Raw genomic sequence first — 16606 nt, 5'->3', positions numbered from 1 at the left:
TACAAAAATGTGCCGGTTCAAGAATGAGACTGCCTTACCCTTTACCATGGTAACTACAATCAGAAAACAGAAGTAGTGTATATTCTCCTACAAAGCCTATTAGTTACTGCAAGAGATCAGCAACTTGCCACGCTGTTTCATTCGGTCAGAGGGTGGGCTCAATGGGCAAAGTTTGCTTGTGCTTGCCTCCCAGTAGGGTCGAAAAGCACAATTTGGAGCTGTTATTAGAGAACTCAGCCATTGTATGTATTTTACGTGAAACAGTAATGAATGGAGATTTAGGCACCATGCAGAAATTTATCCAGGTGTTTCAGAAAGGGCTTTTCTTTCTAAAATTGCCCAGAAGCCAAACTTTATTTCAATGTACTGTAAGTGCTAATTCTGAAGCCTCTGACACACTCCTGGTTTCATTATAAAGTGGCTGTAATGAGACCAGGAGCTCTTTCTGCTGACTGCAGTGGTCTCCAGCTCTAGAAATTTGACATCTGCTTAAGATTATTATTCCATTAGGACAGTAAATCTTCAATCCCCTGGCTTTGTTGTGGATTTGGACACATTCCACGTCAGTGACAAACGTCCCTTGAGCCAGCAGTGATTTGGCCATGTGGGCGGCTCTCCTGCAAAGGAACTGACAAATGGTTTCTGTGAGAAGAAGTACCCTTAGGAAACAGAATTTCTCCACGAACACAAAGCTGCAAAGGAGACTTCCAGACTGCAAGAGGTTTGTGGCAATCCAAAAGAGAAGGAGGAAAGACATAACTGGATCCCCAAACAACTGAACTCGCGTGTGGTATCATCGACATGTGGCACAGGCACAACAGACTTTGTTGCAGTCATCCTCAGGTATTCTGAATGCAGCAGGCAGGGCTGTATGGCTGTGTTTACATTCACAGCTGTAGCGCAGGCTGAGAAGAAGCAATTTTGCACAGCTTGTGGGCACCTGCAGCTGGGAGGGGTAATGGACTGGCCTGCTGTCATATGGGGCATGTCTACATCATGGTGCTGAGCAGCAGAGATCACAGAATCACAGATTCTCCCATCCTAACTGCAGCACTGTACGTGCCCAGTGTGCAGCATAATGCTGCAAGGAGCGATGACATCACGATGCCAAAATTCTCCATGATGCACTCAAAATTTGGTTCATTAGCTGTGGCTGATGGTCCTCAGCACTGCAGTCCCTGTTCCCTACATCCAGATGGGCGGTCAGATCGTACGTGAAGATGTGCTTCTCAGTGGATGGGAAGGGGCAGCCATTAGACACTGGGCTTTCTGCCTCCTACCTCAAGGGAGACTTGATGACCTGAGTGCTGATGACACATGTACCACCCACTCCCTTGCATTTATACAGGAATACACATATGCTGCCAGCTGGAAAGACAGAACGAGGGAAGATCAAACATAGCTCCTTTGGCTGTGAAGGAAAGACCCTACAACACACCTACAATACACAGATGAGCAACAGCCAATGAATCAGGCACAGATACAGCTCTGCCATTCCTGACCAGTGTCCTCTGCTGCTTTAGGAAGGGCAGAAGCTGCTCGGGAGCTTGGGGCTTTCCAGTTATTATTTTCTTCTTAAAGAGTAGTTCTCACTTTCTTCCTTATGGTAACCTCTCCACAAAGTCATGCAGATCTTAATGTGTTTTCCCTTTTTCCAGAATGGGGAATCAGTGCAGTGCCAGAGGTGCACACACAGCACTGAGAAGTGACTCTGCTCCTTTCACATCAGACTCCCTGGTACAGCAGAGACCCCACACCCCTGCGATATGATAGGAGTGGAAACATGCATGCAGTCTGTCCCACCATGAAAACGGCAATGCTCGAAACGTGGCCTCATCACGCCATCAGGGAAGCTGATGTTTTTGCTAAGTGACAGGCTGCTTGCAGCTCTCACAGCCACCATCACACTCAGCAGCATGCCATTTCCAATTAGATCTCCCCCATAATGGTGAGAGCTAGAAACTTCCTGTACAAAACATAAACAAAGTGAAGTTTAGATTCTGCCTATGCTGAATGAGTCTCATAAATGCATGATGGAGACCAGATACAGCCCACGGGGCATATGTTTGACACCTCCAGCCTATATGGACAGGAAATGGTTATAAATAGTCAGTCCCATGTCAGTTCTCTGAAGACATAAATAATTTTGATGCAGAGTGCTCAAGCACAAAGAGTCATTTGTAGGCCACCCAGGAGACCTGCATTTAAACGACCCTTCTTTGCCTGCAACCATCCATCACGTTAATGTTTATTTCAAGAGTTGCAACATTTGTTCTTAAATGGAAGCAGCTCAGAGCAGCCATGTATGTAACACCACTTACTTGTTGGTAACCGCCTGCATAAACTCATCAATCAGTTCGTCGTATTGTTTCCCACGGACCCTCTTGTGTTTCAGTCCAATATAGAGTGGATCACTCAGGAGAGCCTAGGACACAAAGCAATCCCGTTGACAGCATCTCATCCATGGCTGGGTGGAGATTTATGGCCCAGCCTATCCAAGGAAGTCTGCCTGTTGTGGTCAAATTACTGTTACTCACTTGGCAGTGAAGACCAGATCACGTAGCTTTTTGTGAGCAGGAAGTGTAAGAAGTCAGCTGTGCTACCAACTGACTTTTCGTGGGAATAAAGCCAGAAAGGTGTGATGCTTCTTAACTGCAGTGGGCAGTGGAGCTCTGCATCCCCCTGGCAGCTCCACCATGACTCCTTGCTGAGGTATCTCATTCCCAGTGAATAAAGCTGACTTGGTGAGAGGAGCGCTTACTGTTCAGTTAGCACTTGATTTTGCACTGGAGGTTACTGGGAAAGATGTTGTGACCATAAATAGTAGTTTGAGCAGTGAAAATCATCTCAAATGATGACTGACCCCAAACGACTCTGGGCAAACTCATCAAACTGTGGATGTTCCTGCTCATTGCAGGGGAGTTGGACTGGATGACCTTTAAAGCTCTAAAGCTCCCTTCCAGCTCTAAGGATTCTAAGATTCTATGGCTTTTGCATGCTAGCCCAGAGCAGACCAGAACCTGTGATGGCATGCTGAGGTGTGCCCAAGCTCCTCACCCAGCTAGCACTCCACTCCAGCTGTCTGCAGTTGTCAAGGCACATGGGATTTTCACAACAGATTCATTCATTTTTTGGTGCTTGTCGTGAATACAAAAGCAGGCTGCTTCTCCAGACCACCATCCAATCCACCTGATGGTAAATGAGGATTCTCAAGCCATCTAAAAAGGACTGACTCAGCGTGAAAATAACAGATGTTTTGGGGAAAATCATGGGGCAGTGGCAGGACACAGGTGGGCCAACATCTCAGTGAGTCACTTGCAAAACAACCCAACTTCCCTTCTGATTTCAGGAACTGAATCATTAATACGAGAAGGGGACAAGCCATTGCAGACCTATTGTCCTGCAGCCATATGGCCCCAAATATTGGCAGGTGGGCTAAAATTAGATCTGCTTTTACAGCCACAGATGTTTCCTTAGAAGGAAAGATGAGAGAGGTACTTAACTCTTTGGGGTCACGAACCAGAGAGACCCATTTGCATTGTTTTCTGATTGTTCTTTTAGGACTATGGGACTGTTCATGGAGTACAGCATTCCCTCAATAGCAAGCTGAGAAAGGCCAAGCTCTGAAAAGACTGATTTGCTGGCAGTCTACAAAGTATTATGGACTGTCAGAAAGATGAGCTGGGAACTGTTGCTAAAAACATAATATGTCTGATGTACTTTCTCTGTTCTACCTGAGGTGCCCCAGGCTTGCTATATAGCAGTAGGCAGAAAAGAACAGGATGAATTCTGACAGGAGGTGGCTATTTCTATACTGATAAATGAGTTTACCTGTGGGACAGGATGTTACTAGAATGTAGTTAGGGTTGGGTTGGGCTGGGTTTATAAGAAAGCTGTGAAATAATTCAATTACTTTTACTGCAAGTGAATACATTGATTATACTGCTGGAAAGCAGTAACTTCTGTATTTTATTCTCAGCTGTGAAAACTGCTTCCACAGAGAATATTTAGGACATACAAACTAAACTTGATCTTAGGCAGAATAAAAGTGCCCAAGAGAGTGATTCAGGTAGTGCCTTTCTCTGACTTCTGGAGATGCCTCAGAAATCAGTGGTGTCATTTAGAATTTTAGTGTCCCTCAGTAGATGCTAAGATTGAAACAGATTGACATGTATGGTCAGAAGCTTCCCATGGGTAAGGAATAAGGAAGCACTTACACCCACGTGCCTCTGGAGGGGAGCTCAGAGCGTGCAGCACTTGGTGGAGTGCAAAGCAAGAGGGAGCAGGATGAGGAAGAAGAGATGAAAGAATCAAGCTGGAATGCACTCCTTTATGGAGTGGGATTGCCAGAAAGTGAGAAGGGTCTGAACTCAGAACTCAGAAGGTCCAAACACAGAGATTCCAATTTTCAGGAATGTGGATCGGGCTGAGATGGGTTACATCCTAAGTTCTACCAGTCTGCGATAGATCACTATGCCAGAGGGGTAAAACAGCCCTGAGACTGAGATCAAAAAGCTAATTGTCAAAAAGCTAACTTAGATGTCATGTGTGGCCATCTGCCATCTTTCTGTTCAAATTCCAGCAAGCACTTCTGAAAATATCAGGCACTCATGCTAGCATCATGGTAGCATCTGTCTTCATAACAAGCTTAAAGCTTTTACACCCCAGATTTCTATTTCTCTCAAGAAACACGTGTTTGGTTTCCTCAGGGTCAGTGAGGCACAAGTACAATTTACATCAGTGAACAAAGCCTGGCCATCACATATAAGGAGAGCATATTCCTTTTAAAAAAGTTATCCTCACTGATGTCCATCCTGGCATTGCTAAAATGTTGCACTTGCTGAGCCAGAGTCAGAAGGCAAAAAATCTGCAAACGGATGCAGTCCTCCTGTCTGGCTATCACGTGTAGCCAAGTGTGCACACTGACAAAACACTGCAATTAATCATTCCCAAACCACCCAGCAGGGATTCCCTGTTTTCTCGAATACCATCATCTCTGTGCAGATGTGGGTATCTGTTTTCTCACAATTACCACAAGAAGAATGAATCTAGATCTTCCTGTCTGAAGTCTTTTAACTCACACGACCATGCTGAAAGGTGGAGCTGATCCTTCAGCTCCAAATGGCAATGCTCTTCTCTCCAGGGGACCACGAGGCTGTTCAGTGTTCATTTCAGTTTCCAATAAAAGCAGAAGTTTCATGAGCATCACACAGCAATGCAACCTGGTCACTTCCCTGCAGTGCTGGTCTAGCCATCATCTCATCGTGGATGTCTCTGGCTTCCACATTTAGGGAACTAGCCTCAGCTGAGCATTAATCTCAATTCCTTCTCCCCCCAGCAGGTTTATGAAAATCTCTAGGTCTTACCTCATTGTCTGTGCCAACATCCAGCAGGACAGGGAGACACTGCTGAGGGTGAACTCCTCCACAAGCGGTGTACAAAGCCAGCTTCCCCACCGGGATACCCATACCATAACTTCCTAGATCTCCCAAACCGAGAATCCTCTCTCCATCTGTCACCACGATAGCCTAGGAAGATCAAAAGACACTGCTGAATGGAGTTGTCAAGGCTCGAACAACAAAGCCAGCACCGTGATTTTCACATCAGTGCCATTTTGCAGTTGTATTGTGCAATGGATATTTGTTCCTTCTACATAACACCACATTATATATATGACAAAAGGTAATGGTCTATAGGATGAGAAGTAATGGTCTTCAGTTGTGCCTGGGGAGGTCTAGATTGGTTAGCAGGAAACATTTCTTATCAGAAGGAGTGGTGAGGCACTGACCCAGGCTGCCCAGGGAAATAGTAGAGTCACCATCCCTGGAGGTGCTCGAGAACTGTGGAGATGTGGCACTGAGGAACATTGTTAGTAGGCATGGTAAGGGTGGGCTGGGGTTGAACTAGATGGTCTTAGAGGCCTGTTCCAACCTTCACGATTCCATGATTCTTTCTTAGCTGTTAGTGATACAGGGCTGTTCATTTTGGGATGGGGATAATGTGGCTATGGGTAACTGCTCTCAGTGTGGGAGAGCAGCAGCTCTGCTTGCCAGCACTTCAGCACTCACATAGCAGAAGCAAACAGGCATGGCTCTTCATGCTCCCCTGTCTGCACAACCAGCAGCTGCACAGAAGAGATCTGGCTTTGACTTTCCTTTTTGCCTCAAAAAAGAGCTCTGCACAAAAGTACTTGTGCTTATGAAATGCCTCTGTGAAGTAACAAGTTCATGCCTGCCCACTCTTGAAGAGTTGCAGTGGAGTAGCCAGCACAAGAAAACGAATGCAAAACTCATTACATCTGGGTCTCTTTGCTACACCAAACTACAAGACAGAAGCCATCAGCATGGGCAAGCAGCATAGGCTGAGGGGATCCCATACATTACATATTTAACACCAGATACTTTTGCCACCCAGCTGGGATTGCCATTTAACTCTTCATGCAGCTGATTTCTTGCATTTCAGCAATAGTGCAATGTGCTCCCTCTTAAGAATCTCTGTTCCCTAACTTCCTGTTTTTCTCATTACTGTATCACTTCTTCGTGACAAGAAAGAGATAAAATAATAAAGATAAAAATAAAAGCATGCTTACTAAGGTCCAAATTAGAAGCCCAAAGCTGACCTATTCAACCTGCCCTGTGCAGCATTGGGGCCTTAGGAAGTAAAGGACCAAGCAGGTTTCACCAAGCTTTATACATTTTAGGCTAATTACTCTATTTGTCGGTTTTGTCCCCAGGCTCTGGCACTTCAGTGGGCAGTTCAGAAACACAGCCAGAATGGGATGACACTGCAGTGCAGTTCCATAGAGGAGAAAAACTGCAAATACCCCAACAGACTTCCACCACTGTCCCAGCACTTGAAAGTGCTCTCATCAAACTGACTGTGGGCAGCTCAAGCCTAGCTTGGATTTCAAAGGAGAAGACTGCAAAGAAGTTTTTAATTGAAGATCTGCAAAGTTAATGTTAAACTGAAGACACATGCGTGTGCTGTATTAAGAAATAGAAAAATGGGCATTAGCTGCTACCTCAACAGATGGACTTCATTTTTTGGGTGGGGATAATACAGATGTGTTGCTTTAATGCTGGGACAGCAAAGCATTTCCTTGTGTAGGAATGGAAAAAACCTTTTGCTGCACTTTTCTATTTCAGGAAGATGCACACTGATTTCTTTCAGTGTCCTTGCCCTGCATATTTCAGATGATTAAAGGGAGAAGCCATGGAAGGACTTAAAGTTGTGCACAATGAACAATCACACTCTTATTCAATGTAAACTATGTGCACCTCCCAAGGCTATTTTCTCCCCCAACCTAAGCCAAGGTTTGTAACAGACCAGAATTACACTACATTGCGTAGTTCAGGAATAAGCCTGAGGATAAACTAAAAATACACAGGAAACATCCATTCTGCTTTTTACATCTATTTTGCCCTTCAGCAAGAAAAGCCACTCAGTTACAGATTGGTTCTGTGCATGACAAATTCCAGGGTTGCAATGCACACAGGAATAGTGACAACCTCTCTGTAATAAGGATTATTTTGAAATCCTACATGCAGAATGCTTGTTGTCTTGTTGCCAGTCCATTGTTAATATGACTTAGAATTCCTAAAAGTAATTGAAAATTCAGTGAAAAGACCATTAAAACTAGAATGACTAAAAAACCTGCTGGGCCAGAGGCTGAACAAGCCCTGCCATGGGAAATTCATGATCATAACAACGATTTGGACATTTACCCCATTTCTGGGACATTTTCCTATTTGTTTTTCCTTCTGAGTCAGTGTGAAGTGTTGGTGATGGGAAAGACTCTTTTTGGGTGGGCTCCATCTGTTTCTGGGTGTGCGTTCACTCCTTCACCACACCCTGGATGCAGTTGGGACCAGAGGGCTGTACTGGGAATAGGGAAGGCAGCAAACACATGCACTGCTACAGGTTCATCCAGAAGCTGATGCAAATTACATTAAAGATTGTGAAAATTCTGACTGTGCAGAAAAGCCTAAGAACGTCTCCCCTGCACTTATATGCTTGTGAAACAGAGAATATTTCTTCTGCGTTAGATGTGCTGCACCAAGAATCTCCAAAGTAACACTGAAAAATACAAGGAAAAATACACTGAAAAATACAAGGAAGGAAGGAAGGAAGGAAGGAAGGAAGGAAGGAAGGAAGGAAGGAAGGAAGGAAGGAAGGGAGGGAGGGAGGGAGGGAGGAAGGGAGGGAGGGAGGGAGGGAGGGAGGGAGGGAGGGAGGGAGGGAGGAAGGATTTAACATTTAACATTTCACACAATTTAACATTTCCCATTGCCACAGTAAATGCTGTTGCCTTAGCAGCACGAAGTATGAAGTGGAATAGCACCTCCAGATGTTTCTTCACAGAAAGGGGCTTAGTGTTGTCAGTGTTCGGTGTGGTCTGAGCCTGTTCAAGCAAACGGGTCTCACCAGGGACTTAGGTACAGTTCAGGTACTTCCCTACTTATCTCAAAATCTCAGGTGTGTAGATGCCTACCAGGTCAGGCGTGGCAAAGTGTGCGTTCAAACATATAAGGAACCCTGCAGTCCAAAACTGATGCTGGTAACTGCCTTCATAGTCTGACAAATTCAGAAAGCAGAGTGTCTGAATCTCCTTCATGGACCACTGCTCTTCCTATGGTGTGTTTTGGGTGCCAGAGAAGGATATTTCAGCAAGAGTCTGATCTCTCCATGCTGGTTTCCCCATCTGCAAAAACATACCTACTGGCCAGAATGAGTTCTGCTCACAGTCCTGATCAGAAACAAACGGAAATATTGATGTTTTTGGACAGAATCTGGACAAAATATCTAGTTTACATTTGTTCATTGTGGTTGCAAAGACAAGGAATAGAATTACCTTTTCTGGAAGCATTTTAAATTCCCCCTCCCCCCCCCCCCCCCCCTTAAAAAAAAAAGGAACATGTTTGCAAGCTTTTCACAGCTTCCCAATCTCTATTCCTGAAAGAAACTGCTGACTGATAGGGAACGGAACCTCTGTTAATAGGGAAATTCTCAGGCATGTATACTTTCAAACCGATGGAAGAAGGTGATTGACATGATCTGTCTTAAACGTTGACTGTATTTTATGCCAGGGACTTGCCCAGCCCCGAGCCTTACTGAAAAATGCTTCAAAAGATTACTTTCTGGGTGGGGTGCCTGTAATTTCTTCAGCTTCTGGATATCAAATGTTACTTGCAAAGTTGGCAATGCTGCATGGTGCATGACTCACTGGGATAGGGAAGGAGTCCTGCAAGCAGCTCAGTTACAGAGATATCCTGAAGAGTTTTGGTACATCTAACAAGTTGTGAATGAGGCACAGCATACTTTGACACTCAAATGCTACATCTTCACTAATGCCTTTCTGCATGAATTTATTATCACGCAGGCTCTTTTTATAGACCAAGGTCCTGCTGGCTTTAATAAAGATGTTCTTGACTACACACACACATGACAGATTACCTCAGGTTCAACACTAGCCTGGAAACTTTCTGAGACTGGGAATACTTCTTAATTGTCTTTTAAAATAGGCAATTATGTAATTATTCCAAAGAGTGCCATCCAACATCCCATTTTACATACAACTGCATTTAATTTCCCAGCCCAAAGAAGACATGACACATACCTTAATGTTCTCCTCAGGCCAAGAGTTTAGCATTGTTGCAATATGGCCTTTGTCATGGATGGTGATAAACAACCCCCTAGGAAAGAAAAAGATTTGTATTAAAATTAGTTACTCCAAGAAAAAAAAACAACACCACAAAACAACAAACAACAGGTGAAACTCAAAAATTCAAAGAAATGAGGTACTGAGCACAACAACAGGGTATTCACTTGCATGGAAATGAGACCTCAAGGGATTACTAGTATCAAGTTCCATCCTCATTCCAAAAACCTAAGGCTCAAGATCGTTAATGCAGGTTCACTCAACAGCCACTGGTGTTGCAGATTTCAGCCTTGTGGAATGTCTTTGTTTTGGGGAGTAAACTTTGCCTTAATCCATAAGAGTTTTCTTGTTAAAATAGTTTTGCTAACTGCAAAGGAGGCTGACAGTTTTACCTCAAGCCTTGTTACGCGTTCTTCGATGAAGAGCTTGCTGGCAGTTCAAGAGGTGAAAAGTGTGATTCTTCTCACCCAGCTACCAATGTTAACAATTTGGAACCATAGAATATCCCAAGTTGGAAGGGACACATGAGCATCACTGAGTCCAATTCCTGCCAGACAACAACCTTGATGGCAAATGCAGAGCTAGATATTTTGGGTCCCCTTTCTAGTCAGTGGAACCCTAAAAACATGGAAACTCTTCAGGAGTTTGATCACCTGACAGATATGAGAGATGGATCCAGGATGGAGCTGAATTGTTTTCCAGAAATGCTTGTATCAACAGGCTGCATCAGGAGGCCAAACAATGTCTTTTGGTAGTAACAGCTCTGCTGTAAACAACTACAGTTAGATCTAGCCTAAAGCAAAGGGCACCTCTCTGGGTCTGGGGTTCTCATCAACCCGTGCCACACGATGCCAGGTGATGTCAGAGAAGTCTGTTTTGCTCCCAGCAGCAGTATCCCCTTTTGCCCTATGTCTCAAGGGACTGTAAACATGGCAAGGAAAGCTTGGCTTGTTCTGCTCATCTAGCCTAAGCTTGTACGTAGCTCTGGCCTTAAGGCTACATCTGCCAATACCCTTAAAAAGGGATCATATTTAAGAAGTGGAAATTCTGGCTGTCTAAAACATGGGCTTGATAAGCATATACAGCTTCACTCTGTAACTCACTGCTGTTCCTCAGCTGTCACTGTAAAATCAGTGGTCACAATGAATCCATGTAATGTGGACACGCTGGTCAGTATTTGCCATGGTGATCACCTGGACAAGTCACTGAGCCTTACACTGCCTTGTTTTTCCTGAATATCTAACACTGATTTTTGACACTTGTATTCAACAAATGCAAAACAAAAGAAAAACATCCAAAATTACGAGAAACAAAACAGGAAGGTAAATGTTTGGATCTTAGTATGAAGTATCTGCACTGGCAATTGCATACCTCACTGCACTAAGACTAAACACATCTCCACATAAAGTTCACCACTGTCTAAATTAAAATGTCTTCTTCTTAATAAAATTGGAACTGGAAGACAGCATTCTAGAAACATATTTTTAGACTCGTGGTTTATTTTTCTGCTCTTTGAAGTTATTACTGAAAACAATATTCACATTGACTGATCTCTGCACAGATATTCTGAGATTTTCTAATGCTCCTTTTTAGCATCTCTAACCCCAGAGCAGCAGTCTCCTCCATATGTCTTGGGGCAAATTGCTTATGCTGCTCATAGTACCCTCTAATTAGCACAAATCAGGGGCTCTAACTTGATGACTCCTCTTGGCAGGCTGAAGCACACATTTTCTTTGCCTTGTTATCTGCTCACAAAAGCAAGACTTGTACTATTGATGGGCATTGCATGTGGAACAATGGAGAAATACATTATTGCTGCTTACATGTCCCTCCTATTGCTCAGCCCTTGAAAGTTCAGATCAGGTCACCGTTTGGGGTTGGTGAAATATTAGCTAGAAAAAGTCATATTTTTAAAGGAGACTGGAAACAGCTTCCATTGTATATCCACGAGTGATGAATAAACAAAAGTAATTGGGCTGCTCTCCCTGGCAAAGACTTATCTCATACAACTCTTTTGGGAGGGCAGATTTCTTCCCACAGTCTGCTGTGGGAATCCTAATGAAGAGGAGGATCACTTTGAAGAGAAGAAAAATGGAAGTGCTGACTTCAACACTGATCAAGATGCGATCACACAAAAAGATCAGAAATGCAAAAAAAAAAAGAAAAAAAAAGAAACGAATGGTTCATTTATTCAGTGTAATTCTTTAAAATGGTGCCCAGTGAGCTAATCACATGCACATGGCCTATCTCAAAAGCATCATTCACAGATGTTAATCTTCATAAGAAGGGGTGCTGTACTGCTGCCATCCACATTTAGAAAGGAGTTACCAACCAAGTTTTGAAAGCACTAATTAGTAACATCATTGCAGATACTCCAAGTTAAGACATGCTTGTAAAAAGAATGGCATTGTTTCAATGCAGCATATTCCATAAATAATAAAGACACCTACCATTGAGTAGTTGTGTGCCTCATAAATTCAAATCCCATTGGTGCTGAAGGATGTCCACCAGCTATTTAATCTTAGAAGAACACTCACTGCTTGCAGTAGAACCTGAAACCCAACTGCCCACCCACCACCAGTCCTGCTGCTGCAGCATACGAAATGCAGAGGGCAGTGGGATGGTCTCCAGACTCTCCAGATATGGGAGAAGAGAGTCTGGATCTTCCGAAATCCATTGACTGCTCTCAAAGCATTGCTTGGGAGTTGAGTTGTGCCCTCAGTGCTATCACCATGGCATGTTCTGCCTGAGGAAGGCCTGGCTTGGCAACAGTAGTGGGGCTGGTGTCTGAGAACCAGGCAGGGAGAGGCATCCCTCTCAGAATTTGCATTCCCTTTCTCAACAATATGGTTAAACAGGACCTTCCATGATGAATTCCACAGATCCTTTTCTGGGAACAAAACGTCCATGGCACAGATTGACTCTGCATCCAGGCTATGACAGTGCACCATGTTTCTAGTTCTAGCTGCTTTTCCCTGCAGTCATAGGCAGGGAGCAGTTCAGATGAAAAACTGCTCAATATTTTCCTCCAAACTAAATTGGATAGCTTAATTTAGACTAAGAATGAATGGGAAAGGGAAACCTCCAGGAGCAAAAAGGGCCATCCATGTGGGTAAGATGATGTCTCTCGTTGACACAGCCACATGAGAACTGGGCACATACTGAATCAGGCCTCTTATTCCCTCAGCGCTGAATCAGAAAGCCAAGAGCCCAGTTTCAACAAAACAAAAGTCTCAAGGCACCCAGCTGGACCTGAACCTGGTCCAGGCACTCTGGACTCCATGAGGTGTTCAGGCATTCAGAAGGTGTCAGACTTTAGCCAAAAAGTTAAAAAGTGACTTGCTGCACTTAGGAGTCCCAGGTCAGTCCCCATGGTCCCCATGAAGGTCGTGCTCTCCCAGCTGGCAGCAGTGATTACCTGCAGAGATGAACTGGCCAACTTTACCCATTGAAATAAGATGCTTAAAATTGGCTGAGGGTAAATCTTTCATAACATCTCTTCTACAAGCCAGGCAGAAGGGAAAAATGAGCTTTGCAAATTGAACTCAGCAAAGGGCTTGCTGTTGACACAACGGGAAAGATTAGCAGCCAAGTTTCTTTCAAGGGCAGATAGCTTGTAGGGAGAGGTAAAAGCTTATTTATACTTTGAAGGACAGCAGGTAGAGCTCTGAATACTGAGAAATACAGGCCAGCAGTAAATAAGAAACATCCAAGTGACAGAAAAATCAATTAACTTGATCTTTTTCTGCAGAAAAGATGCAGGCTAAGCATTCTGAAAAAAGAATGCAACGTAAGCAACAAATTCTGCTTTTATCACCAGGCCTTCTCCATCTCTCTTGGGATGGCATTTGATAAATTGCTTCAGTGAACATAAAGACAGCGAGGCTGCTTTACGTGATCACGCTTGGGACTCAATAAAAACAGCCTGATTAAAATAAAATGCTAAAAATATAAGTGGTTTCAATCGGGTTCCTTAAGATGGACACCGCGTGAGGCGCATGCACAGCCTAGTTTTCTGACCCAGAAAAATCACCTGCCATTCACCTGTATGTCACCTGTACAGCAACCCACCATTCTGCATGCATTTAGCTGCTCTACATCTCCTTTAGTTACGGTGGACTCATAGAATCACAAACAAAGGTCAGATCTCTGCTAACACTGCACGACACCACTGCTGAACAGCAGTGTAGGAGTTGTGAGAAATCCACAGCGAGATACCACATGTTGTAAAGGGCTTTGGTTTGGAAGAGACCTTTGAGGATCATCTAAAGCTCATCCTTGACAGGCATGATCCCTTGAATTTGGTTGCATTATGCCCCAACCCCAGATGACTGTTAAGTATTTTGGGTGCCCACTACTGCAGTGGGGACAAACAGGAGGCAGGGAGCAGTTGATGGCCTTGGCTTTTATTGCATGCCAACCACAGAAAATTGCCCCTGCTTTGCCAGAAGAACACATCAGAAGACCCATTCTGTGGATTCAAGGCCCGTCTGTGCTAAAGATGTGGTAAAAATGTGGTTCTGTTAAAGCCCTACATTTGGATATATTTATTTACACTTTCAAGACAAAATTGACAGCTTGAGCAACGTGAGCTTCTAGAGATACTTCCACCACCTGCACCCTACTGCTGGTTTTTTGGCTCAGTTCACTGTCAGAACAGAAGAGCCTTCAGGAATAACAAACTTTGCTCAGCTCTTTTAGGGAGCTTGAGATTATACCTGCCTGTGGGCTACAGGCTTTGGAGAAACCATGTGTTAGCATGCACTGTTCTGTCTAAATACAGTGCAATTAATCATCACATTGGACAAAATCTATGTGATGATTCATCAGTTATTCTCACAGATTTGCTTATAGTAAAAGCCAGAAACTTTTTGTTGTTTTAAGATAATTTTCTTTGCAAATTATAGGACATTGAACAGCACAACGAGGTTCTGATGAAAATGTAAAAGAAACAAAGCACAATCAACTATTAATGTAATCTACATAGAGATTTATAAGGCAAAATCCCATAATTTTGAGCAGATTTAATTTAGAATAATCATAATCTGTGAGGTTTCATCAGCGTTACAAATGTTCCTAAAGTCATCATCAGGCAGGAAAACCAAAATTCAGAGTGGGAGCCAGAAGATGCAGGCTCCAAGGTACAGTAGTGAAAGAATCACTGCCCATAACAGCCCCCTAAACCCACACAGGGAAACCTCCATGATCCCAAGGGATGGCAAGCAATTTAACCTGTAGAAAACTGCCAAGTATCAGGTCTCAAAGATGTCTGTTCCAATGCCACTTATGGAAATTGCTGTTGATATAAAGGAAAAAGATAACAGGGTTTGTGTCCCCACTTCTTTGGGGAGGGGAACACAACCCTTCCTCTGACAATTATTCCAACAGATTGCCACAGAGATAGCAGCCAGATACAACGTGTGTTGCTTCACACCTCATTCCTGCTGAGCCCTCGCTAGCCCAGCCCTGGCAAAGAGGAAGAAAAAGTTTCCTACAGGGGGAAAAAAAATGAAAAAGAGGATGGATACAGGGGTCTGAGGGTCAAAAATGTATTGATTGGGAAAGAAAAGGAAAGAATCCTTGAAAAACTGGTGAGGGAAGGGGAGAAACACGAGCTGGTGTAGGTGGCTACAGTAGAGCATAGGTGGATATGGAGAAGGGATGAAGGGGCTGTGGAAAGGAACAGAAGGTGCTGCACATAGGAGGTGTAAGGGCATAGCGGACAGAGGTTGAGAGGAATCCTAAATTCATTGGTTTTGCTTGGAAACAGCCTGGAGAATAAATAGTTCTCTCACTCCATGGAACTCTGATGGAGAAAGATCAGGAAAGAAACTACTGGTAGTGGCCACTGTGCAGCAGTATGAGAATGCAGAAGGTTGGCACGCAGTCCTATTCATAATCCAGGGCTGAGGAGGTGAACAGACACAGACTGCTTCTGGTTTATCTCAAACTGCTCATTCCTTCTGGATTCTCAGAACAAAAGGGTTTAAGCAGAGGATTGTCATGTCATAGTGTAACTCAGAATTAAGTCCTGTTTGTATTTCAAAACTTCAAGAGAACAATTATTTCCATGCCATTTTCAAGAGCAATGGTATTTGAGACAAGCTCTGAGGAGGTCTGTGTAAGGATTCAGCCCCTGGAGCCAAGGCTGGGTGGGCTAACCAGGAGAAAGAGATGCTAGGATGTTCTTAACTACTTTGTCATGCATGTGTAAATTTACAGACATGGGTAAAGACCAGGATTTGAGGTGAGAGAGAAGATCCCACCATGCAGGGATCCTAGCCACCAGCAATGTGGGCATGTCTCAAACACAGTATCCTTCACTCCATTTAAGTTCATCGTGCTGAAGTGTCTTGGGACCCAGCTGAAGAACAGCTTCAAATATAGGGAAACCTGACTCAGCCCTGACCTTTTTCTGCCTTTTTGTAGGCTGAGTTCTAAAGTAGCCTGTGTGTTGGATCCTGGCAGTACGTTAGTAATTGAAAGAGTACTGGGTTGCAAAGAGAACCATGTTGAGATGAGTTGCCCAGTGCTGTTGCCCAGAAATGTTCACCAAGGAGTTCTTATCTGTTTGAACTGCTAAACACATAATATAATGTATTCTGTTTTACTTTATAGTCCAGAGGTTAAGGTGGGAACAAAACTCCCTGGGAAGCTAAATTAAATCCTACTCTCATAACATTTCCTTCCTGTGCTGTGAAAATTCTTCCAAGACCCACATTTTGGCTTTTAGAGTACACTGCAGGGAACCCCAAGATTGAACACAAAGTGAGGACAAAGTTTGACAAAGAAAAAAGGTGTTATTTTGACAATATCACATCAATCAGCTTTCAGATGAAATTAAATGTAACCTAGCGCGTTCTGTCTTAATGAATATAGAACCCATCAGCAGCTTTTACAGTAAGTCTTCCACAGCCACAGACTGTGAGTTGCCTGCTGTCAGAACGT

General features: G+C 43.7%; 1 protein-coding gene across 3 annotated transcripts in view; it reads right to left on the bottom strand.

Annotated features, from left to right (window-relative positions):
* The window catches only part of ME3 (malic enzyme 3), a 120664-nt gene that overhangs the window by 32666 nt on the left and 71392 nt on the right, over positions 1–16606 (bottom strand). For all 3 annotated transcript variants that reach the window (XR_007375929.1, XM_048940116.1, XM_048940129.1), the window contains exons 5-7: positions 9617–9692; positions 5367–5528; positions 2322–2425 (exon numbers count right to left, since the gene is read on the bottom strand). Coding sequence is in view for 2 of the 3 variants with exons in the window: in XM_048940116.1 (XP_048796073.1) it covers positions 2322–2425; positions 5367–5528; positions 9617–9692 (342 nt within the window). In the remaining variant the exon portion in view is untranslated. The remainder of the gene's footprint in view (positions 1–2321; positions 2426–5366; positions 5529–9616; positions 9693–16606) is intronic.

This window comes from Lagopus muta, chromosome 1, assembly GCF_023343835.1.
Source record: "Lagopus muta isolate bLagMut1 chromosome 1, bLagMut1 primary, whole genome shotgun sequence".
In the NCBI taxonomy this organism is placed as follows: Eukaryota; Metazoa; Chordata; class Aves; order Galliformes; family Phasianidae; genus Lagopus; species Lagopus muta.
The sequence above is the reverse complement of the archived record's forward strand: the minus strand, read 5'-3'. Positions and strand labels throughout refer to the sequence as shown.